Here is a 27,047-nt window from a genome sequence, read left to right as displayed (position 1 = left end):
ATCGGGGGAACGTCCAGATGTGTATACGCAGGTGTCATCGGCGAATAGAGCTAGCTCTACACCGTGTACGCGGGGAATGTCATTGGTGTATAGGGTAAAGAGAACTGGCCCTAACACCGAACCTTGGGGCACCCCGGCTCGAACGGGGTGCAATTGTGAGCACACTCCCTCGACGCGGTAGCGAAACGTGCGATTACTTAGGAAGTCTCGTATTATGCATACGAGACGGTCGGGTACTCCGTACTCATATAGCTTGTATATAAGCCCGTTGTGCCATACTTTATCGAACGCTTTCGCTACGTCGAGGAAGATAGCTCCGGTGCTAAGGCCACGTTGGCGTTTGACAAGTATGTGCTCCGTGATGCGGTGCACTTGATTGGTGCATGAATGTTTGGCGCGAAAGCCAAACTGTTCTGCAATAGGCATGCCTTTTGTGCCCATAAAGGTGCGAAGGCGTGCTAATATTAATCGTTCGTAAATCTTCCCAAAGGTTTTGAGAAGGCTTATGGGGCGATAAGACGTGGGATTGGAAGGCGGCTTTGAGGGTTTGAGGAACCCTATGACTTCAGCGTCCTTCCACTCGCTGGGAAAGACGCCTTTGGTCATTGCCGCATTATAAATGGCTACGAGAAGTTGTATAATGGCAACTGGAAATAGTTTCGCCACCCTATTGGTGATGCCATCTGAGCCGGTACCGCGAAAGGAAAAAACAGAACCCTTATACGATCACTTTGTTGTCCGTCCGTCGAACGAACGACGTCGTCCTAACGGATGGAGGTATCAAGCTGGATATAAATCAAATAATCAGGTCTATATCCCTTGAATATGTGAAAAAATCAAACTTCTATCGTTTGAAATTTGATACGAAGCAACGTCTTATAGCACAGATATTTTTTTTTTTTCTAAAAACCGTAATTTGTTCTTATGTGCGTGCAGAATTCCCCAAACGAATACAATTCAAAAGTTAACTGATATAAAAGGAATATTATAGCATATTGTAGCGACTTTTGGCGGCGAATGCGGGCCACCTTGGTGTTCTGTGTTGCGGCACGATTGGCCAACATCTGAGGTCTTGTTCGCTTGATTCTGCGTAAGCGCAGTATTGCAAATCACCAGTGCAGTACGCTATAGACGTCCGGATTGGACGTACGCGGTATAGTGTCACCAACGACGTCTCTAATGCAATTGTTAACGCTAGTGATGAACGATTAGTTTCGTGAGAAGATTTTTATATTTAAAAGTTATATGTGAGTATTAAGGATTTGTTTAATTCATTTAGACTGTACTGTTTAAAATATATTAATGTATTTTTGAATTATCTATTTAAATGACTAATTAATTTGTTAATTTAAAATTACTCGTTAAATTTTAATTTTGTTAGTGCAAAGTAACTATAAACTGTTTATAGTAATTTTAAATTAATTGATTAAATACTTGTATATCGATCGTATCATAAAAGAGTATCGGAATAAATTAAAAACAAATTGATATATATTAGAAAAGTTTTTCAGAGATAATTAAATTACTAACTACCGACATCAAAAAGACCGCGACCTAAACCGGTTACGTTGGGAAAGGTTGTGCTTAGTACCTATTTATTTGATCTCGTGTAATAGATTCGAGTTTACGTCCGTGTGCTTTGAATAGATAAAATACACTTTAACACCTTGTAATAGAATACTTAATAGGGTGAACAGTATTGTAAGTCGGAAAGTACGACATTGCATACGTTCTTTGCTGGAGGAAATCGCGCGGTTTGATATTGTTGTCTCGTAGTTTACAAATTTAAATAGGACAAATTAAAACTTTTACTTTACTGTTTATGTTTTGAAATATCTTTTAATACAAACTAGCTCTTGATCTGACTGTATTATTAAGTATTTGTGACTTATAATTTACTTTATTAAAGTTAATTAAATCAAGTAGCAAACTACGATTTGTAATGAACAGAATTAATATAACAATCTATACTTATATACTCGTACTACGTACTCGTACTTATATACTCGTACTTATATACTCGTACTATTTAGAATAATTTAGAAAAGAATAAAAATTAAATGAAAATTCTCGTGTCACAGTTTTCGTCACCGTACTCCTCCGAAACGGCTTGACCGATTCTCATGAAATTTTTTTTTCAACGGCGCGCGGACGGAGTCGCGGGCGACAGCTAGTCATTATATAAAAGTGCAAAAAGAAACAGCACTCACTAGCAGGAATATATATTTACCACAAACACATTTTAGAATCATAAAAAAAAAAGAAAAATATAAAATGTTCTAAATTTAAAATTACGAATAATGAATAAAAAGGTATATAAAAAGGGGTCCGTTTGTATCGGCAATAATCATCATGTCCCTCAATGCTCTATTACACTGCAAAACGAAAGCCTCCTTTATCGAGTTCATAATTTAACGGGGTTTTTTTCCAGTCGATAGGAAACACATCAATATCGTCCTACCTCATTGTTCTTTTACGCTTCGTTTCGGCGTAATTGATCTGAAGTAGATACGAACCCAGTTCGGTAGGCTCTTTTTTACCTTATGTATTTTGGCTAAACGTTTTATAAAGAAGCTGTACTTTTGGTTTCATAAACCAGTTTGGTGTTAGTTCTAAAAAGGTCACAGCATGATGCCTTTTATATTTTTAACAGTTTAGTTGTCAAAAGTAAAAACCCTTAAAAGAAGAGAAAATTTTTTTTACGTTAGTTCATTTCGTTGACCATGCATTCAGCTTGTTATAGACTAAATACAGATTATGTATGTAAATAATTTGCGAACATTATGCTAAATAATTGCAAATGACATTAACCAAATTCAGAACAATAAATACTTTCCAATGTGAAATAAATAATTAAATCACAAATGCATTGGTCGACGAAGCGGTTGATGTTTAATTGAGGTTAAACACTATTGAATCTGTTTGTAAATTAATCACTGTTTATCACTGAAAAAAAATAATATTTGAACAATCAATGGTTTGGCGACAAGACGAAAAAAATGTGAAATTCCAATACCCTTGTATTAACACATTGAAATCTAATTTTTCAAAATGAATTAGAGGTCAATATGTTTTTTACAAATTCAACAATGAAATCCACAGAAAGATAAATTAGTCGACAAACATTGTGAAATAGCCCTGTTTTAACACGTTCGAATGCCCAATATGTTTTTTCTGGACCATGAAAACCTTTTTCAACGGTATTCGGACTCTGGACCTCACTTAAAGCAACTTGTTGACCTGCTAGACATACTTGTTTTTACTTTTCTGAATATTATTACAGTTCATCGCCTGAGTAGCTTGAGCCTACTTAATTTTTCGTCTGATGCAGGTTGCATCACGATAATTTCCTTCGCCTTACATCGGATAAATGTACATGTGAAATTTGAAAATCTAAAAACATATTGATACACGACCTTCAAACTCGGACCCGTAGAAAAATAGTCGTGTGCTTAAGTGCTTAATCACTGTGCCACCGAGGTTCTTACATTACAGTACTTGCGTCGTTTTCTTGTTCGCTACAGCCAGCTGACTTATCACAAATTGGTTCCGGTGCATGCCTCACATTATGACGTGGTTATCCATGTAATTGTTATTTATGATGTAACAACAATTCATATAACTGGTATATAACTTATAACCTCCCACTTAAAACACTAAAGGATAACTCCATCACTGATGGGTCTTTCGAATAAAACGTGACTCTTTAAGTTATTACACAATTATTTTTTGGGACTGCCACTTGAATTCTCCGAAATTTGGCGGAAGCCCATAGGTATCCAGCATTTCTAATTGAATATATTCGTGTGGTAATGAATTTGGAGCGATCGTTGCATTACAACATTTCCTCGTAAGTAACGATTGTCGCAATTAAATATTTATGTTTTGTGTTATCACATTTAACATACAAAAAAAAAACAGAAAACAACTAAGTGAAAACAAAAGTAAATTTTATTATCTCCTTTGGATTACTTAGATATTTAAATAGGAAATCACATATTCTTAGTACTAAGTCACAATACATGTTTGGTTTGTAACTATAACAAACAAAGATGTCTATAGATTGTATATATAGAACATTGATCGAATTGTCTTGATTATTTGTTGACAATTTTCTCAATGTAAACACTGATAGACATGTTTATAAACAAAAAATATATTACTATTCATTAAATAGTAGATTCCAGAAATGGTATTCAGATTACCTCGCAACCCCTAAGCCCCATGTTTGATGCTACCCCAAGGTATTTGTTAAGTAACTGTCACTGTCCATAAAGGGTTATGTTGTACAATAAAATAAATACTCGAGAAAGCTAGTAAATAAAAAATAAGTGTGAATAAACAAAATTTACATATGTCAATATTTATGCGTCACCGTAGACTAAAAATAACCTTAAGTTGTGGAAGTTACATAACTTAACGACCTTGTCGTGCTTAATTTGTTGACAATATGGAAGTTTTGATATAAATCTTATAATACGATGAGATGAAACTTTATGTTACAAGGTGATTAACACTGGTTGACGCCCACGACTTTGTTGGTGTAGAGCGTAGATTAGATAGCACCCGAAATAAGTACTCGAATACATGTATTGAGAAGTTATAAAAATTTTTTAAGCATTTGAGCTAAGTGAAACATTCCTTCATTGGAAAAAATATAGAAAAAAAGAGAGAGATTTGTGCGAATGGTTGTAGGGCATACGAAAACCATTTGTTTTTTTTATTTATATTTTTTTTGACTCGCTTGCCATCTTATACATAGAAAGGTAATATTAATTGTTTTGCCATTTATAATAGGAACCATTGTTCACTATGTTCATATTATCACGTGTGTACTGAGAACATATTACGTATCGTTTCAACAGAATCAGATACTGATTGACATTTTATTTGCACTTATTTATCTATGTCTTTATCTGGTAAATATTGTTTCAAGTTTATATTAAGTTTTAAAAAGAATAAAATATTGTTTAAAATTAACATTTATTAAACGGACACTAGATTTGATTAATAATTAAAACTTAAACATAATATTATATAGTAAATATGTCATGGTTGACTAGAATGCATGTATGCATTTTTATCTATAAGCTAACTATGGTCCTAAGTTAAATCAAATAAGAGATCTAAATCTGTCAACAACAAAACGTTTCAATTATTGTTATTAAATAAATATTTTATACTTATCTTGCTATTCAGATACGTAATAGAACACCGCGTTCGGTTTCGCGGTGCGCCGACAGATACTATATGTAAAGAAATTATATACACTATTATATACTATGTCGTATGCAATAACGTTATACATATTTATATAATGATACATGAGCTATTAAATCTATGTAATACATAAAAACAAAAAAGACCCGACTGACTAAAAAATATGGAGGGATAGATTCGCACCCCTTTTAGACTATTAGAGTATTTTAATATATACATAAACTATATGTGATACTAATCGAAATTATAATCGAATTTACTTACATTATATATACATAACGATATATATATAAAAGATACTTACATTCGACCGATAAACATAATCCACCCGAGTCAGTCGAAAAGGAATAGGTCAAGAACCCGTAGCGAACACTAGGAAATTATTAAGTATTTTGTTTCCTTCGTAGACTCCACTTAACATTAAGTAGGCTTATGTGGAAGTACTCTTTTGTTTGTTTCACTTAATTAATAAAACTTCTAAAACCTTCTAAATCACCAGTACTTCTGTCACTTTACTGTACAATTTTAGAAAGTTTGTTGTATAGTTTATAATACAAGCCACAAGCGCAGTAATAACTTTGAACGAGATAGTACTTTGTCACAGTAATATTAATAAGATGCGATGTTTAGCTCCATATAGCAGAAATGAAAAGTTTCTTAGGCTTATATGGTTTACTGGAAGTACATAGAGTTGTGGTTGAGCAAAACTAACATTATATTTAGTTAAAACAATAAAAATGTTTTAAAAAATTTTGATTTATTATTAACTAGCTTTTACCCGCGACTCCGTCCGCGTGGAATAAAAAATAGAAAATGGGGTAAAAATTATCCTATGTCCTTTTCCTGGTTCTAAGCTACCTGCCCACCAATTTTCAGTCAAATCGATTCAGCCGTTCTTGAGTTATAAATGGTGTAACTAACACAACTTTCTTTTATATATATAGTTTAATTTTTATGGTGGACGATTAAATGTTTGTTTGAAGGAATCTCCAGAACGGCTTAACGGATTTCGATGGAATTTGACAGAAATACATAGCATAATCTGGACGAACACATAGGCAACTTACTAGTTTTTTTTTTTAAATTCCGCACAAGCGGAGTTCAGGGCGACAGCTAGAACAACATTTAGAACTTAATATAATTTTTCCTTAACTGAATTGTGCATGGCTAAATTTGAGACTCGGAGTCTAAAGTAGGCATTGAACCTTGATGTTAAGGTTACGCTCACCTTTTGACTACGTTTTATATGACTCAAGAACAATAAGACCAAAATGTTTACTCACCAGGCAACAGTGACTTTACTATTTAACTATAATGTATCCTTGTTTAGTAATATCAAGCATACCAATCTAAAAAAACGTGTTTGTTTTAAATTAAAATAAAAAAAAACAGGAAAGAAGTTGTGTTTTTCTTTATTTCTAGATATATAAAAATAGTATTTAAATTAAAAAAATATTTCTTTGTCGACATGCACGTGAACGGTTATAAACTAAATAAGAAATTCAATTACACTATTGTTTATCTTGTATTATAAATGCGAATGTTTAGATGGATGGATGTTTGTTGGAAAGTATCTTAATTCCGCGCGGACGGAGTGGCGGGCAACAACTAGTCTATTATAAAAGTGTGTTAAGAATTATAAGTTATATTTTTATTTCAATAAAATAACAATTCTGATTTTGTTTAGAGTGTCTATGGTATTCCGAGTATAGACAAAACTATTAAAAAACTCCTACTTAATGACTTAAAATCTATTTTTAAATACTCTTCATTATCAAATAATTGATCTTAAAAATTATATTAATTTAATTCTTTGAAGCTAGCAATAACACCTATATTTGAGTATTTCCAAAATGTAATGAAGTAAACTGCAAGCAAACAATTGAATCTCACATCATTGAATTAATGTCATGTCCTTGTCAGTGGTTCACTCTATTTGAGGAAACATGGACTCAGGGATTTCCCATTAATACCGCTCATGGCTTTTTATAAACAAACCACGTTCGTTTATTACGTACGTAAGAAAGGCATAAAATCATTGTTGGTACAATGTGGTATATAACATTTGGGTGATATAACCAATAAAAGAAGGTAAGTATATTATAAAAAAATAAGTAAGGAAAGATTTGTTTTTTTTTGTACAGGCCCCGAAACTGCTGAACTGATTTAAAAAAAAAATATTTTACTATTGGGTAGCTACACTATTCCCGGGCGACAAGGGCTAGATTTTTTCAATTAAATAATTGTAGTACTTGCGTGAATGGTTACACGATTAAGAAGAGAGTCTACACATGATTATTTACTTGCTCGTTTTGTATATGTTCTTGAATCTGTATATACAAAAAAGCCCGCGAAAGTGGTAGAATTTATATTTCAACGGCGGCCATTTGCCTTGTCCATTTCTCTATAGTCAAAGATCCGATATTGTCATTCTATGTACGCTATAGTGTGCGAATAAACGTGAGTGAGTCAGACAAGTTTACGTCAGACATTAATAGTGGAGGTTTGTAGGTGAAATGGACCGGTTTCCGCTAAACAAGACTCGCGTATCAAACGAAACTACGTCTTTGGTCGAAATACAGCAATTTGTATTGTTTTAGATAAAGCAAAGGAATTTGTCAATGCATTCTAGTAATAGTCTTCATAAGAAATTGTTTAATTTTTTTTATAAAACTAGCCTAACGCTATTAAATACCTTATATATCTGGTGTGGCATTTTTGATTTTTGCTAAAGTGTATGACATCTTCTACATACATTCTGAATACATACAATAAAATTGGTGTTTCTGTTCGTAATATCGAAAAAAAAATCATATTTTGTATACATGATGCTTTACACATTACGAAAAACCTGTTTTTAAAATATTTCTCTGTCTGTCCGCCCACAAGTCGTGTTTGTTCCGGGGAATCTCAGGAACGGCTGGGTCGACTTTAACAAGATTTTCACTGGAAGGTAGATGAGTGCAGGAATATTGTACTACTTCCTTTTTTTTTCTTCTTCTTTAAACTCTTTTCTCGCGAAGTCATGGGCGACCTCTAGTATATAGTGAAAAAGGAGTAACGTATCAAAATTATTACATATTTTAAAACAATTGCATCTATTTTGTCTCTTAAAATAAACAAACAACCAAATATTATGTTAGCATCCATAGCACTAGTTAGGGTTATTATCGTGTTCCGCCATGTTAACAATTTCATTATTAACATATCTATTACCTATTAACCCAATACAAATGGAGTAAAGCAATTTGAATAACCTGAATTTAATTATAACAAACCATACTGTATTTTTTTTTCACAGATAATGTGACTATTTATTTTCGTACAAATATTTCGCTAGTGCATACCCTCGAGAATTTTAGTCCTCTTTCCCTTCCCACCCTTTTCTTATAAGAAAAGGATGGGCAGGGGAGATGGATTGATGGAGATGCATAGGAAGGTTGAATATTCTTTTTTTGTGCGTCTCCTCCTTCGTAGATTGAGGGTAGGCAACGCATCTGCAATTGCGAATGTCTATGGGCAGCGGTCGCTTCGCCACTTCGGCGAATTCATGTGGCCGCTTACTCGTTTGCTACCTTTTAATATAAAAAAAAAACAATCAATAAAAAGTAATATTATAAATGCGAACGTTTCGACTAATTGATGGATAGACATTTGTTAGAAGGTATCTCCAGAACAGCTGATCGGATCTTGATAAAACTTGACATAGGTGTAGATTATAGTCAGGAAGAACACATAGGCTACTTATTAAATTATTGATTAATTCCGCGCGGACGGAATCGCGGGCGACATCTAGTTCAGTATAATTCCAATAACGCTATTCCACTGATCAAACAATAAGCAATAACACATTAAATGACATCGTTAGACCTTTTTTAGAAGAATACGTTTCGTTCCAACGACATGCAAATTACTCTGATCACTGTGAATATCCGCCTCTAGATTAGACTAACTAATAAATATTCCATTCCATTTTAATATTACAAAAACAAAACATGTTTTATTTAATTTCCCTTAAAGACAGTTCGCACTATTAATTCTAAACGTCTCAAGAAGTAGAGACAATAATAGAAAAAACACTATTACTCACGAATGTTATTCAATATAAACATTCAGAAAACGATGTAAAATTAAATAGCGAGTTATTCAAGTAATTTATAATGCATACAAGTGAGTCACGATGTACGTTTGCAAAAAATACGAAGGTCAAAGACTTCAATCTTTAGTTCCGTAAAGAGTACCGCTTCATTATAACGATCTGATTCATTAATTTGAATTCATCTAGAGGAAAATCCCTCTGATATAAATTATCTTATTATCCCTGAAGGATCAAAATAAAAGTAATGATGTCATATAGATCCTTAAGATGAGTGGATTACTTGAAAGGTTACATGATTAAGAAAAGAGTGAATGAGCTAATGAAATAACGAATGAGAGATCAATCTGGAGGACATGAACCTATTACGAAATTCCCACACAGAGTGGAATAAGAACAAGTATATGATGATTACATAGACCCAGCTTAGACAAACCATTTAACGATTTAGTATTTCATATATTGGAAATAAAATCTAATTAGGAAAATGCTTATTTTCCCTTTTCATTATCTTGTTCACTCCAATTTTAAAATATTTACATATTCTTTTTACCAATAAACAATATGTGGGATTTAGATAAAATGTATACTAGCTTTTTGTATCTTAATACCGTGAAGATACTTAACACGTTCTAGTATTCATGTGGTTGTGTTTCATTTCGAAACGTGATCGAAATGTTAACATTATTATCGTATTATTTTGTATTATACAAAGCATTTCTTTGTAAAAACATACATTTTCATAAATTTTTTTATCTTTACGCTCTGTTGTGACGTCATCTATCTCTCTCTCCCTCGCTCTCTCGATTCATGTCATTGCAATTTTTAGTTTTCAATAATCGATTATCTTATTAGTAGTCTACTTAATTTATTTAAATTTAATTTATTTCCCAACACGTGTTAATACATGTACTACGATTCCGAGTAATGTATTACGAATACATAATTATTATTTACTAATATTTAGTGACGACACGTTTTCTCTTCTCTTTGTTTAAATCGAACACATATCCTGTTAAAAACAAATGAGTTTTCCATCGATACCAATCAATTCATGTTCTTAACACGTGCAGTTACAATAAACATATTTATTAGACGGCTTCTATGTTGATATGAAGCAATGTAACTAGTCAGATATTAAAACTTTGTTTAGATGTTTTGTCGACGCCTAGACTGTCTTAATTTTTTTTTAATGAAATTCATGGCGTCATTCTTACTTTGCAATGCATACGCTGTACTAGTGTTAAAGAAATCCTGTTTTGTGTTTTATCTAAAGGTTCGCTATAACGGTAGACTCATCACGCTTTGTTGATGTTTTAACCTCGATTTACTTATCACAAGTACTACATCTTATCAACATAATCGTCGATGTGCAAACGAAATTTTATAAATTAACACAAACACTTGCGAAACAGTATCGATGTTAGCATTTATATAAGATAATCTCTATTTACATTGAGATAGACAATTGTGTACGAGAAGATATGTTTGCATCGATCAAAAGATAACTTGAGAACTTAGTCGAATTCCATTCGAGATATCAAATAGATTAACTTTGTTAATATTTATATAAGCATTCTAAATTCTAATCGATTAAACAAAATGTTATTTTATTTTCTGATGGCTAACAAAACGGTAGTTAGAGAGAACTGGTCTTCACATATAATTATAAGAGGGGGCCGAAGACTAAAATTGGGCCTCTGGTACGACACTCATAGGCCAATAGCGAAAATACTTCCACTTCAGGCCTATCTTCTGCGCGGTCCTTGAATTGTGGGGAGGGCTATTTCTGTAGCTATTGCTACTGTGGACTTCATCGCTGTTAAGATATAAATGGCAATGTATTCAACTCTATTTGGAATTAATGTAATGAGGCTATTTGTGCAATCATTAATAAGGGCATAACTAGAGATGTTAATTTGATGACTAAAGTGTCCACTTAAACAACGACATTTCTAATTATATGTGCATAATGGCATAGTTAGGTATTATAAATTATCGTATTACTTACTAAACAACAATAGGTGTTACCTATCTAGTTTAAGTAATTAGTTTTATCAAAAACAAAGCTCACCTTTGTCAGTTCAAATAAAGGTTAAGTGGTCGACGGCCAGTTCGCCGTCTCATTGATGGATTAATGAAGTGAAAAATACCTAAGAAAACTTCAAGTTCAGGACTGGATCGAAACGACGCGAAATCGAGAAAAGTTGAGACTTATTGTTGGATGTCAAGGCCAACTTTGGGTCGCTGACTCACTTTAGTCAGTTAATAAATCTAGATCCAAATATTATCCAAGTACCGTCCTTAAATATACTATTGAATTATAACTAGATATTAGCATTAGTAAGTAATATTGACAGAGAGACTGATAGTCAATTATAAAAAACTATTTCATAATGATTCAAGATAACAGCGTAATGGAATTTCTGGTTCCTGCAACATTTGAATACAATCGTTGGACAATTGCATTTTCTCATTTTTATTCATACAACCATGAATTTAACTATATTTCACTCTTTTGTAATTGTAATTTGTTGAATTATTTATATTTAAATTAATGTCTGAGGGTCGTAGCTATCATCCATAACTTAATTTATTTCTCTTATAATGTTATATTTAACTATGTTTTAGTAATTTTATGTATCAGCAACCTATATATTCACGCCAATAAACCATGTTTGAAATAGATAACCTCAAATTAAATGTGTTTATTTTATCTTTATTGGTGACAAAATTAGTAAAACGTGTTATCACTTTTTTTCTAAAAAAAAATAAAAAGGATACCACACAGAAGATAGGCATGAAGTGGAAGCAATTCCGTGTTTCGTCTTATGAGAGTGCGTGCCAGAGTTAGGCCTCCGGCTCCGGCATTTTAGTTCACGTTTCCTTGTGGGAACATTGCCGTGGATGGAGGAGGGGACGCATAGCAATAGGATATATCCTCTTTCTGTGCGTCTCCTCGTCTGTCGATTAAGGGTAGGTAACGCATCTGCAATTGCGGATGTCTGGGCAGCGGTCGCTTCGCTTTTGGGCGTATTCAAGTGGCCACTAGCTCGTTTGCCTCTATATGATCTAAAAAAATATGTTTTGTATTAGTGTATCGATGCTGGCACACTGTTAAGTTACACGAATTCGAATAAAATAAGTGAAGCGTTTAAAACTCATTGTCACAAATAACAAAGAGAAAGGGATCTGTACACTATCTGTCGTTGTATAATTTACATTGTTCTTACACATTGATACGTGGAATTCGTGAAATGTTTCTTATCTTCAAATTAGGAAGATTTGTTTCCTTACTATAAAAAAAACAATTATATATATTAGTCATTTGATTGTCTGTAAACTTCTACGTATCTTTCTGATAGATCGATTGATGCAAAATGTCAAGGTATTGTATTTTATGATAATTCTTTACATTGAGAAGACAAGAAGGACTTTTTATATCCATGCCATATACGGGGTATTACGTAAATATGTTAAGTACGTTGGCCACAAACTAAAGTTGAGTTCACAGTATATATTTATAAAATTTGAAAAATACTTGGGTATAATTATAGAATGCAATAACCTGAGTTTAAAAATCAGCTTACTAGAACATTATTGGGTGAATACTCGTATCAAATAACATGATTATAATAAATTAACACATTTACCACTCACCGATCGTTTGTGATCTTGGTTACTCAATTATCTTGCTATTCCTATCTGTGTGAACACACCCTAATACGTTAGTTATTAGTTTCCAGTTACCAGCAAAAAGTCATGGACTTCAACTTAGAAGCCTGATCTGGGCTCAAAGTTGTTATGCAGAATTGATGAGAATGCAGCAAACTACGATTAGAACGATAATATCTTACGAACTGTTTCATGCTACCTATAAGTAAATAAGGATTCAAAAATACATATAAATAAAATTTAAGTGACTTGCTGCTTGTTCGTCGTGTCGTCACTTTGATATCTTACACAGCAAAGTTTTTCAAATTTCGTATGGAAAAATAGATATCTAATAATAATGCAAATGTGCCACGTCAAATGTCTAGAACTACCTCAACTATTGGAATAAATAAACTTTTGAAAGATCAATACAAGACGATTTATTATCAAGAATATAGAGGTGGTAAAGAATGACAGTACCGCAATAGGATATGTTGAACACTATCTAGCGACAAGAGCCTAAAATGTTCTATTTATAATGTTTAATTACTCATGTTCATTATTAATGATTTTTAGAAGTGATTTTTAATGATTTGCCTATAAGTCTTTAGTTTATTATTAATTAATTTTAACAATGTCTCCTAAGTATGGTTGGCGACAGGCAGGCGACTGGCTGTAAAAAATTAAGCCAAAACTTTATGGTTTTAAAACCTTGTGCGCCGACCTCACGTGAGTGGGATAAGGTCAGGAAGATGATGCTGCTGCTGAAACTAATAAAGCTTATCCAAAGAAATCAACATAATGTCTTATTAACAAATAAATCACTACAATTAAAATTTGTTAAGTATTAATTTTGTCTTGACCTAAATATATGAAAACATTCTAATTCAATTTAATTAGACACTTATAATCAATAATACATCTCAAAACATAAAATAGAGTTACCATAAAACAAACAATTTTCAAGTAAATATGTAATAATGTTTCCCCTCGACATTTATTGAGATCATTATGTACACCAGTATACTTGAAATACTTAAGTGATCCGTGACGCAATATTTCTAACTTCGGTCCTTAAGTAAATGCAAACCTTGACTAAACCAACCCGACTTTACAACTATCGCGTTTATTCAAGACACCTCATTATTTACTGACTACTTAGTAATTGAATATGCATTAAAAACATATTATTTTTAATTTATTAAATTTAAATGCTAAAATTAAATAATTAATTAATTATGAGATGAAAACACACAGGTGATATTTACATTTTTTCATGTAAATAATGTAAAATTTTCGAGCATATAAAACTTTTATTTCACATATCTCCTCCGCACAGCGATAGAGAGAACTTATCTCGGTATTTCCTTACGGGAAACAATCTGGAACCAAGAATTTCGACGGAGATTAAAAGCAGACGACGTAGTTCTTACGTTCCGAATTAACCCTAGCAAATAGTTCGTCTCGGCTCTTTTCACCAAATATGATTGAATGGCTCAACGTTTAACCCGCGTTGTGATTTTTCAAAATTTTTCATTTAATAAAAGTGGTATAATTTAAAATCGTGTAAAATTCACGCGAAGATTCTACATTAAAACCCACGCACGCTTGGAAAATAGGCTTCAATATTAAACGTCGAATATATATATTCCGTCTGTAGCTTTATAAATCTGTCTCACGTACGAGGAGTACTCTTCTTTGTCGCTAGTTTAATAAGAAATATTAGTTACTATCTGTCACCCAAGACTCCGTACGCGCGGAATTAATAAAAAAAAAAAACTAAACAAGTAGCCTATGTATTCTTCCAGACTATGTTCTACATCAATTCCAAATTTCATCGTAATCCGTTGGGGCGATATATTTTATCCAAACATTCGCATTTGTAATATTAGTAAGATTTAAAATCTAACTAAATAGATATTTTGCTTTACACTAAATTAAATATTTTATATGTTAATAAAGTGTGTAATGAATTGTATTACACTTGAATAAATAAATGAAGAAAAGATCAATTTACACTTGTTCTAACAGAATTAAATAGTTTACAATATAATTTATATACCAAAAGACCTTTTAATAAATGCTGTCATCATTTATTTTGAATACTTTAAATGTATTTTATCTGAACTTTTTTATTTTAAAATAATAAAATATTCAGCTTATCCTTTATTTCTAACTATGAGCCCATGGCGCAATTATATCTACGTAATACCAAAACAAAAGTTCCCATGATTGTTGCTATTTTTTCCACAATCATTGAGTTTTGAGTTATTTGTAATCAAAAGCAGTTCACCAGTTTAATTGGAATAAGAAATGTGAAGAATTTAAACAGTTGTATCGCATGCCGCGGATTAATATCGGCTTCCGCAAACTACAAGTTGTGAAACTATAGCAATAATATGTGCGTTATGTGCTGATCTATTGCAACACATACTTGCTATTATTATAGGAACAAAGATTGATGCTCGTAAGCAGAAATTAATACTCGATCTTACTTCATTCTTACTATGCAAGATAAGAATCGTGTAACTTTAAGATTATTGGTAATCTTACCGCAGAATCCTTACAATAAAGGTTATAGTACAATTATTATGTCCACTTTAATACAATGTTCAATTTAATTCTTTCGTGTTTGGTCCTCATTTTGCCTGACAAAGTTTTAAGAACTGATCCTTTGATAAAGTATTATTAAAATGAAAACAATAGAAGCATGATACTTTGTAGCATTTTGCAGCTACATTGAATAACATTGAAGCTTTTAAAATTTAAAATATAAATTACAAAAAGGCGGTTTAGTAGTAAGTTTAGGAGTTAAACTCTTAAAAAAATTGTCTTTGTTTATAATTTACTGTCGAACTTCGAACAATGGCTTCCGCTAGTTCTAAATATGCAATCACACTTCCTTTAAAAATCTAATACTCAATTAGTTATTTTAATTTTTGAAACCGCAATACTTTGACAAGTTTTCAATCTTAACGTCGCCAATTGAGCGGGAAAAAGATATAAATTTATCAGCAAAACTTTATATTATGTCGTTATTTCGCTTTATTCCGGATCAATCGGCGAAGTCGAGACGTCGCGCGGCAAGTGGATGTCACGGCGATCAGATGACGCTATACTGGGAGGGCGAGGTGTGAAGTAATGCGCGTTTACCTTTAATATTTATTACAATTTGTTTAATCAATAATAAATCTGATTATATACTCAAATGTGTTATAAAGTGAAATCGTCAATATAAACGTGGTTGGTCACAAATTACTTCAGAGAAATAATTTTTGCTTCCGATGAATTTCACAAATAATTAACAAATGGCACAATTTATATCAAGATACAATTAATATGAAGGCGGATTATTTTATGTACAGATATTTATTTTATTTTATCTAAACTAATATTATAAAGAGGAAAAAATTTATTGTTTGCTTACTTTTTGCGTTGAATAGGCTCCGAAACTTCTGAACTAATTTTAATATTTTTTTCAATATGATACGATGTAGGCGAGATTTATTATTAGATTTTTTAATTCCGCGCAAACGAAGTCGCGGATAACAGTCAGTCTTTTATAAATATATTACAAAAATCCCTGTTGTAAATTACATTGGGCTATAGAATAAACATGTAGTAATATTCCTTGTTTACTTCGATAAATAACCATTCACCTACATTTCGACTCGTCTTGCTAAATGTATGAGTATCTTATTTGAACGTCCGTCGGAAGATTGTAATTAGGCCTTGAAAAGGGACGGATTTCTCAACAAAGCTCAAAGTGCATCGACCCGAATGCGTTGAAACTTCGAAATCTGCTGGTAGACTTTGTCGACCGGTTTCCTGCCAAAAACTATAATGATCGACCAAACTCGAAACGGTCCATGTCCAAAAAAGGGCCGCATACATTCTTTATCATGTCGATGCATTCCATAAGAATTGCAAGAGGCGCCAGGGCAATAAAGAGACTGAAAATGCCTTGTCTAAAAATAAAACATTTGTTCCTTATACTTAAAAAAAAAAAAAAAGAAACAAAAATGACAGCTGTTTAACCAGTTTCTTAATACAAGTTTTAAAAATGTATTTTAAATCAAATTAATTTTTAATTATCCAATAAGAAATCAATCGATTCTTTTGATGCTTGTATAATTAACTAATTAATGTCTTTCTTGTCTTATTATCGTAATTAATTAATTACAAGTAAATTATATCGACCTCGGTCGAATTAAAACGATTGCTTTATGAATGAAGTATTAAGTAAATATTATTTATTTTGAATGCTTGTTCAACTATTCACGATACGTTTTTTACCACTCACAAAAAAAATCACTTATCTACTTAATATGTCTTTACACAATTTTTAAGATTTATAGTAATAAATAATGTTTAATCTTTATGCGACAAATTGTGTGCTTAAATATTTTTAAATGCTATGTTTATTGTAAACTAGCTTTTACCCGCGACTCCGTCCGCGCGGGATAAAAAATAGAAAACGGGGTAAAAATTATCCTATGTCCATTTCCTGGTTCTAAGCTACTTGCCCACCAATTTTCAGTCACATCGATTCAGCCGTTCTTGAGTTATAAATAGTGTAACTAACACGACTTTCTTTTATATATATAGATATGCTAAAATATATTTAAAGACTCACCTAGCGTCTTATTATTTATACAGCAGTGTCTTTATTTCGTTGCATTTTTTTCAAGCATAAAGCAAACGTGACTTGTTTATAAAAATGAATGTGTGGTAAACTAAAGAGAAAAATTACTTGTATAATAAAATACTAACAATTTCCAAATCTCTCTTAACTATGGTAAAATGCGTTAATAACAGTCATGTGGAACCAACAAAGCCCTTATATTCACAGAAATGTAAACGATTATTATAATTGCCTGGTTATACATCAGTATTATTGTTTAGTTTTCTTTTTTATCTTGTGTAATTTACACGTGCATCTTTGGTAATTGTTATTGTGTTAAAACGTAACCACAATATATTTTAAAAACAGATAACTTCTTAAATTTTCTGCAATTGCAAAGTATTATTGTTTATGCTTCTTGAGTAAAATAATTTTACCAACAAAGATATTGTTTTAAGATGCTGCGTTTAGTCGAAATGTAGGATCTACATATATTTGTACCTGAACTCGCTTATACAAAATATATTTCATTAATTTTTCTTTGTTATTTGATGATTATTATTCACTTTGTTTTTTATTGTAAGTATTTTGTTTTATTTTCAGATAACCAGTAACAATGAGACTCGATGAAAAAAAAGGTTCCATCGTCTTGGACAACTTTAATTCGACGTAAGTTTTTTAATGTTAAAATTATAATTTAATCAGCTGATATTCAGCCAATGAAAATGAATTCTAATATTTCTTCTGATATTTTAGGGCTAATTTAGCGTCGAATCCAGGTTTTCAATCGACGCTGAGCCTCGGCTCAAAGGAAGTTATCAATGAAAAGGCGTACAATCCGTTCGAGCACAGAAAAGTAGAGCATCCTAACTCGTGAGTACTTAACTGTATTTTATAACTAGCGCCATCTGTTCAAAGCTTATGGAACTTTTATATAAGCTATTTGATCACCGTAATTTGACTTATTATTACTAACTAGCTTTTACCCGCGACTTCGTCCGCGCGGAATAAAAAAAATGCACAAAAAATAAAAAAAAGTTCCTATGTCCGTCTCCTAGTTCTAAGCTACATCCCCATCAATTTTCAGCTAAATCAGTTCGACCGATCTTGAGTTATAAATAGTGTAACTAACACGACTTTCTTTTATATATATAGATATTATAACTGCAAAAGTTTAGATGTATGGATTACTACATGTTTGTAAGAAGGTATCTCCGTAACGGCTGTACGGATTTAATGAAATTTGGCAAAGATATAAAACATAGTCTGGGAGAACACATAGGATACTTATTAAGTTTACTTTAATCCGCGCGGACGGAGTCGCGGGCGACACCTAGTTACATATATAAACAAACTTTCACCTTGATATATCCCTTTACATATTAATATGTCAAAAACAAAAATGCATACACCGTTACTAGCACAGGTTATCTCAATACTTGTATGTAAATAATAATTTATCTGTTTTTAAAATTTTTCACTTCAATTCGTTGAAATAAACCTTGAAGTACAATTAATTGTACAACAGACTAAGAGTTTGTTTATTTTTATAATTAATGTAATGTAATATAGTCTTGAGTAGTTCCGTAATTTATTTATCTTTTATTATTGAACAACATTCTTCGACATTCAGACGACAAATAAAATTAACTTGTAATTAGTAAAAAACTAACAAATCCGATTGACTTTACCATTTAACACAACGGAGAATAAAACGCACTTGAAACACCTCTATTTATACCGAATTCGAATCATCAGAACAATAGATAAACTACAATTTACGCTGAAACTCGTAAATTCCAAAATATTTATCTTATAACACTTATAACCCACCCCCCAATTTCATAGAAAAAAAGATGAATGATAGAAATCTCGTCCATGATATTAATTGGGCTAAAACCGAATAATTCAAAAGAAGGATTAGACATGTAATTCTTTGACACGTGTGCTGAAGTCTATCATACCTATTAGGGCGGTTAGAATTTTTTTTACGGTACTTTGTCGTATAATACAAATCGCTCTATAAGTAAACAGCCTTCAATTAGTGAGATTAAAGTGTAGTCTTCGGTGATCGATTGAATTTTTTCGCGTGCTGTTAAATTAGTACAGTCGATGTTTGTGCATTAATCCAGCTCATTGAATTCGTATTGAAAGATGTTAAAAGACTTTGTAATATTCTAGTCTCTTAACAAAAATTTTAAAATGGCACTTAAGTTTTTTTTAGATTTTACATCGTATTTTTTATTAGAAAACATATTAGTGTAGAAATAATATATACTTTTGTATTTGATTTTTCTATTTGTAATAATATATCGCAGAAACGTTGTTAAAAGTATCATAGTGAAACTTATTCCGCAGGTGCGTTTATAAATTGCTTAATATATAGATACATATTACATTGACATGTCCTGAAAGGACGAAAATCACAAAAAAAAGATATTAAAAATACATATTAAATATTTCTGTTGTCTCTTTTGAATCTGAATGTTTCTTTTGTGATGAATAATTTCTTTAATGTTGCAATAAATGTAAAGTTTATTTTTCTACTTCTATAAAAAAGTTAAATAAAAACGGCTATAATACAATCAGTAATGTTTCTTTAGATATTTTTGTCGAGTGAATGGTTTAAAAAATAAAAGATCTTCAGAACTAAAAAAAGTCCCTTATAATAATAAAATACTATTCAATTTTTTTTACATTAATGGTATCTCGACGACTTTTTTCACGGCAGTCTATCTTACCTCATGGTTAATGGCTCACAACGCTTATAAGAACCACAGATATTTAATCTATTATTTTCACAATGATAAATGTCTCGTCTTCGCGAACCTTGCTCTATGTCAATTCCGCTTCCCCGATTGTGACTAATTTTGTTCGTTATCTGTTTCCCATAATAATTTTTTTTATATCAAAAGGTGGCAAACGAGCAAACGGCGACCTGAATTCGCCGAAAAAGCGAGACGACCGTTCCCCATAGACATCCACATAATCTTATTAGTTTCACTATTCTTTTTTTAAATTACTAATTAATAACAAAATTATATCGTATATTACGAGTGTATATGCGTAAGTTTAGATCGAAGAATGGATGGATGGATGGATAGATGGATGTTTGTTACAAGGTATCTACGTAACGGTTCTTGATTAAATTTGGCACATATGCAGAACATAAGTTTTTTTTAAAATCGTAACTGCTAGTTTCTACAAAATAAGATACATTATAAGAGTAAAAGGAATATAAATTCGCGTAACAGCTGCCTTCAAACATCTGAAGTATTTTATTAATATTACTTGGTATTCTGTTAGAATCTCTTGTTGAATTTAGCAACCATTTTTTCCTAAATATATATGTATATAAATTGTGTAATTATATATTTTTATATATGTGTTATCAATGATTATAGATTTATTAGAAAATTGAATTTCTATTTTTTTTAAATCACTTGCAGAACGATCGGGTCGTTGGTGCACTTACTAAAGTCTTCTTTGGGTTCTGGCATTCTGGTTTTATATATTATGTGTCTAACTTTTTCAATGATTATAAATTGTAATAGAAATTTGAATTTCTAATTTTTTAAATCACTTGTAGAACGATCGGGTCGTTGGTGCACTTACTGAAGTCTTCTTTGGGCTCAGGCATTCTGGCAATGCCGGCGGCCTTCAAGAATGCAGGTCTTATCATTGGAGGCATTGGGACATTCGTAGTCGGATTCATTTGTACGCATTGCGTTTATATTTTGGTAAGTTTATAATATTTATCTATCACGTAATAATTTTTAATTAAAATTTTGTAGAAATCCCTCCATATGTCTTATACAGTCGACTGTTTATACAAAAGATAATCGTGTATTTTAGAGAAACAGCCTCTTATTTGTTGAATAATTTAATCGGTCATTCTTGGTTAGTTATGTCAACCTTTGCCACAAAGACTATTTTACATATTGTTTACAATTTATATTACGCAAATATATTTTTTTTATCTAAACCACTAAATCATGCATGAAGATATTATTTTTTTATTTTTTGTGAATGTTTAGATGGATAGATGGATGTTTGTTTGAAGGTATCTCCGGAACGACTCAACCGATATTGATGAAATTTGGCACAGATATAGAATACAGTATGGAAAAACACGTTTTATCACGTTTTTTTTTTATTTTATACCACACGGACGAAGTCGCGGGCGACAGCTAGTATGATTTAAAACTGTTCGTTTAAATCATATCACGTGAGAACATGAAAAATACAATCTTTATATAAGTTTATTTGCAGGTGAAAACGTCGCAAGAAGTATGTGTGGACGCTAAGAAACCTTCAATGGGCTTTGCGGAGACTTGCGGTGCGGCTTTTGAATTTGGACCTAAACCATTACGACCTTGGGCTAATTTTGCTAGGTTTGTAAATATTTCTTTCAATTAAATATTTTTATTTCTTTAAAAAAATCTGCTTCAATAGTATTAAGACACATTATGCTAAATTTAGTTTTTACATTATTACGCTAAAACAAGTTTTTTTTTTTTCTTAATTACAATCTGAAACGAAAAGTTAAAGTTTTTATCCTAAGAAGGAAACAAAAACGCCCGTCGTTCTTATCTTTGTGAATCTGAATGCAAGCATACATTTTTCTCTAAGGATAATCATGACCGAGTAAAGATTTAAAAACAAGTTTGAACATAAGATAGTTATACCTAGGATACCTGTATAATAAAATAAAATGCACGAAATATTTTGTATTGAAATTTAACATACCTTGATTTAAATAATCCCTTATTAATGGCAATGAAATTCTTTCTCACATTTGACAAATCGATTGATGCTTGATTTTTTTGACTTAACGACCTGTGAAACATTACCCTCATTCATACCTTTTGAATAAATAAGTATAATTTATTTAAGAGATTTCTCTAATTTTTTTATCAGCAGACTCACGGTTTCAGAAAATAAAAGACAAGCAAAATTTTCTTTTTTATTATAATTTATTTAATAAAACTTTTATGTAAATTCGTTTATACATATGTAGGCTTTTGTCTGCAGGACCTTTGTGGATTACGCATTAACGTGTACTTACTTGGCCGCACTTTGCGTTTACATTGTATTCATTGCTGAGAACTTCAAAGAGGTAAGGTCAAATTTTATTTACATTTACACATAACTTATACAAACCTTGTTTCATCTGCACTTAGTTATATGTTAAGCGTTGTACTTAATTCTCCAAAAAGATTAACATCTTGAATCAACATGAATCAAAACCACTCCGAAACACAGTAAAAAACTCAAACATTGAAATAAATCTGCTGTTTTAATTACCTGAAGCACATACTCTGTACTTCTCTGAAAAGTAACAACAATCATGTTTTTTTTTCTTACAATAATCATCTTAAACTCGTCCACAGGTCTTAGATGTATACGCACCGGAATACAAATTATCCGTGGAGACATACTGCGCCCTGACATTAGTGCCTCTAGTACTGATCTGTCAGATACGAAACTTGAAATGGCTGGTACCATTCTCTGCGATAGCCAATGTACTGCTCGTCATTTGCTTCGCGATCACTATGTATTATATCTTCGAAGATCTACCTAATCCGGCTGAAAGAGAGATGGCAGCGAGTTTTACTCAATGGCCACTGTTCATGAGGTAAGTTGAGAGTTAATTTTATGTAAGATACTCTAGATATTTTCAGTCGTGAACTCATAGAATGATACTGAATAATTGGATGTAAGGAAGGCAGACGGTCTAATAACCTTGTAGGGTGTTCGATATCAAGGTGATTTGAAAGTGGAAGGGGGACAAAATGTACGTCTAGTGTATGTGTATTATTAAAAATATAGAGAATATTTTTATTAAACCAGAATTATATTTCTTTCCTTTGAAAATACTTGTAATATAAGTATTTTCTTTTATACTTTCTTTTATTCTTCTTTCTTTTATATTGATACTTTCACAGTTATTCATAATTCTGATTGACACTATGAAATGTCTTAAACATTGGTTAGCAAATTCTTTTATGTTTTTTTTAATATTTAAAATGCTTTTGTCTGAACTAACACGAATTTCAGTAAAGAACTGCGTAGATTCATCTTCATCGTCATACCTATATACAGTTCAACAGGTTTTTTCGTTAAAATACTCTAGAAATTTCCAATTGTATATTAAATTAAGCTTTTTAACCTAGAAACATTTCTATTGTTATAAGCTTAAAAACAAAAACTCATTTCATTATATGGTTTAGTATAAAAGTTTCGGAAGGTGGTTATGGTTATAAAAAAATAATCCAGTCCAAATCAACAAAATCTAAAACATTTTCAGTACTGTGATATTTGCGATGGAGGGCATCGGTGTGGTGATGCCGGTGGAGAACGAGATGGCCAAGCCGGAGCAATTCCTCGGTTGTCCGGGTGTACTCAACGTCGCTATGACCATTGTCATCAGTCTCTACGGCGTTGTCGGCTTCTTCGGTTACATCAGATTCGGTGATGATGTCCGTGGAAGTGTCACACTAAATCTACCACAAGATGAATTGTAAGAAAAATAGCATTTTTAGCTTTTCAATTTTCAATATTTGGCCAACACGTTTTACAATCACGTTGTACAAGACCAACATTTTACACTAGACCATGGAATATAACTTAATTCATCATTTTTTATTTTAATCTTTAGGTTGGCGCAAAGTGCAAAGATTCTGATGGCTTTGGCGATCCTCTTCACATACAGCCTGCAATTCTACGTGCCCATGGAGATGATCTGGCGGCAGATTCACCACAAAATATCAGTCAAATATCATAACATCACCCAGATATCCATTCGCACGGCTGCAGTTGTTGGTTCAGGTAAGTTTCATGTACAAGTAAAGTTAACGAATAAAAACATTAAGTTATAAAAGTGCATTATTGTACTTTAATTGTATTCTATAAATAAATTTACTTAACACATCGTAAAGCTATTTTTAGAAGTGATTGGATAACATGTTTTTAATAATATTTATTTTTAAATTGCAATTATTTTACATGTTAAGTGAAGTAGGAGTCGTTTTAAATCATGTTTTGCCATTTCTGTAAGATTAAAAATTACCATAATGATTACATTTTATATACGTGATAACCAAGTATTATTTTCTAGTCTTTTGTCATAATAACATCTGTAGTGAGGAAAAATGTTTTTAAATCTTCATCTATACCGCTGTAAATAATGTCATAATTTTCTGTTGCAGTTGCGCTGGCCGCGGCTTTTCCTGACCTCGAGTTATTCATCAGTCTTTGCGGTGCCATCTTTCTGTCCAGTCTCGGTCTCCTCATCCCAGCCGTGGTCGAGACCGTCCATAAATGGGACCGCGGTCTCGGTCAATTCAACTGGATCCTCTGGAAGAACAGCTTCATCGCGATCATGTCTCTCGTTGCTCTCTTCGCCGGGTCTTACGTCTCTATAACTGGTATCGTAGAAAAATTTAACGAACCAGTTCTCGAAAAACTATTAAACGGTACTTTGAATAGAGTAAATGAGACTTTAGTGTCAACTTTAGAAAATTAATACAGAAATTATTAATAGTAATAACTATGAACTACTACGCTAGAAATACCTTTATAAAAAATATTTTGCTATCTTATATTTTTCAAATAAAATAAGGTAGATGACATTATGTTTTCTATGATTTTTTTTGTAGTGGAAACGCACGGTTAAATTTTACTTAAACAAGTACAAACGTAAAAAAAATTCAGATATTTTAAATGGTAACTTAATTAAGATGACAAAAATATTACTAATATCGTTTGAAACTAATTAAATTATTATTTTAATTTTAATATAATTAAATATTATTTTCGTCGCACACACTAGTTCGTAATATTTGATATAAAGTTGACCTTATATTAATGAAATGTATTTTTAAATTTACTCTCTAACTAATCTAAAACCATTATTGATAACTTACATCATATTGACAAATAAATCTCTAAAATACAGACTACATGGTTGCAGTTAGCATTTTTAATAACTTGATAAGGACTTACTTTCTTAAATAATATTAGAATATAGGGGCGCGTTACTTCATCACTGCGTATTAAGACATAAAATGTTTCTAAAGCCGACTATCCTTCAGTTTTAATTGCAGATAACTGTTTAACTCAGTTTAACTGTTCTTAATTAAAACTGCACAGTTAAAAATGAAGTGTTGCTGGCTGGATTCGAATTCAGTAATAGAAGATAGAGTTAATTATGTGTTATAGAATAATAACGATAGCATAAGCCTTGTTCCTTCTTCTATTGTTTCCTTTCCTTAACCTTTATTAAATTACTGACTATAAAAATCAACTGACTTATAAAAAAATAAAAAATAAATCTCTTATTTTATAGCTTGTTTTAATACAAGTGTGTTGACAATGGAAATACTTTATTTAATTAAGATAACATTATTTTTGTTCGCTTTTCAGGCGAATTCTAACATAAAATGTAAACTGCCATTAACAAGAACTTTAGTATTATTTTTAGTATTATCTCGACGGCAACTCGCAGTTAAATATTAAGTTATATTAACTTAAGATCTTAATAATAATTACAGGCATATATTGTAACTTTTTCATTAATTACATCTTAATATGAAGTTCTACTGATGAAACTTGTTTACAGTTCATATTCTTGTCTCAGATTTTTCGGACAGAATGAGAGAGACAGGAAAATGTTTAAATAACGTTTTTTTCAGTATCACCGTATGCCAATAAACATTATTATTATTCTCTCAGAAAACAGTGTATAATTAGATAGCACTGTCCGAAAATTAAATATAAATCTAGTACAAAAATTATACTTTTTAAATTAATGTGTCGAAAAGGAAATGTGATATTTATTTTTAATGACTTAATGTAATTGATATGCATAATAAATTTGTTTAAATTATTCGTTTTCTTTTGTTTTTTTCGTATTGTTTTTTAAATATTTAAAAATAATTTATCGATTGAAAAATCGATATTACTGAATATTAACTTAAGTATAAAACCGTTTTTTTTTTCACCATTTGGCTCTCTTTCATCGTCAGGCGCTTTATAATAATTATTATATTTCTAAGCCCTTAAATAAAATTTTGCACCCGGAGTGGATCGAGCTAGATAATTAATGATCTCTCCAAAACATTTAAGTGGTTTGAGTTCGTTTCAATTTCACAATATCGAACAATTGCTATATAAATTCTATAGGCGCTTTGTTTACCTCAGAAGTTAGTTACTTGTAAACACTTGAACCCTAATTAAGATATGTAAACAGGCAAAAATTTGCAATCAAACGTCTTAATTTCGATTCGCTTTTCTAATTTCCCATTGCTACTATAAGACTTAAAGTGACAGCTTTTAAAACAGTTGATTTAAAATTCAGATGGTGTAAAGTAAACTTAAATGAGAGGTCGTTGCTTATGCTACCAACCGCTAGTATACTTATCATACATAAGTTAGTTAGTATAAGTAAGT

General features: G+C 31.5%; 1 protein-coding gene across 1 annotated transcript; it reads left to right on the top strand.

The window, feature by feature from the left end:
- The first annotated feature begins 1,105 nt into the window (after positions 1 to 1,105).
- Positions 1,106 to 25,153, top strand: LOC106720208 (proton-coupled amino acid transporter-like protein pathetic). The gene is made up of 11 exons (XM_045677956.1): positions 1,106 to 1,247; positions 10,799 to 10,802; positions 18,198 to 18,263; positions 18,351 to 18,467; positions 21,184 to 21,334; positions 21,867 to 21,988; positions 22,629 to 22,713; positions 22,988 to 23,232; positions 23,905 to 24,117; positions 24,256 to 24,425; positions 24,806 to 25,153. Exons 3-11 carry the CDS (start codon positions 18,211 to 18,213, stop codon positions 25,120 to 25,122), a joined length of 1,473 nt encoding a protein of 490 aa, XP_045533912.1. The 5' UTR covers positions 1,106 to 1,247; positions 10,799 to 10,802; positions 18,198 to 18,210; the 3' UTR covers positions 25,123 to 25,153.
- The last annotated feature ends 1,894 nt before the right edge of the window (positions 25,154 to 27,047 follow it).

The sequence above is a fragment of the Papilio machaon genome, chromosome 5 (assembly GCF_912999745.1).
Source record: "Papilio machaon chromosome 5, ilPapMach1.1, whole genome shotgun sequence".
NCBI lineage: Eukaryota > Metazoa > Arthropoda > Insecta > Lepidoptera > Papilionidae > Papilio > Papilio machaon.
Note: the sequence above shows the minus strand (reverse complement) of the source record. Positions and strands in the feature narration are given on the sequence as shown.

Bases quoted from the DNA above. Each gene is read 5' to 3' on its own strand.
- LOC106720208 (XM_045677956.1), top strand. From the start codon at position 18,211: ATGAGACTCGATGAAAAAAAAGGTTCCATCGTCTTGGACAACTTTAAT. The intron at 18,468-21,183 runs GTGAGTACTTAA...AATCACTTGTAG, and splicing joins AAAGTAGAGCATCCTAACTC to AACGATCGGGTCGTTGGTGC. The intron at 21,989-22,628 runs GTTTGTAAATAT...TTTTGTCTGCAG, and splicing joins CCTTGGGCTAATTTTGCTAG to GACCTTTGTGGATTACGCAT.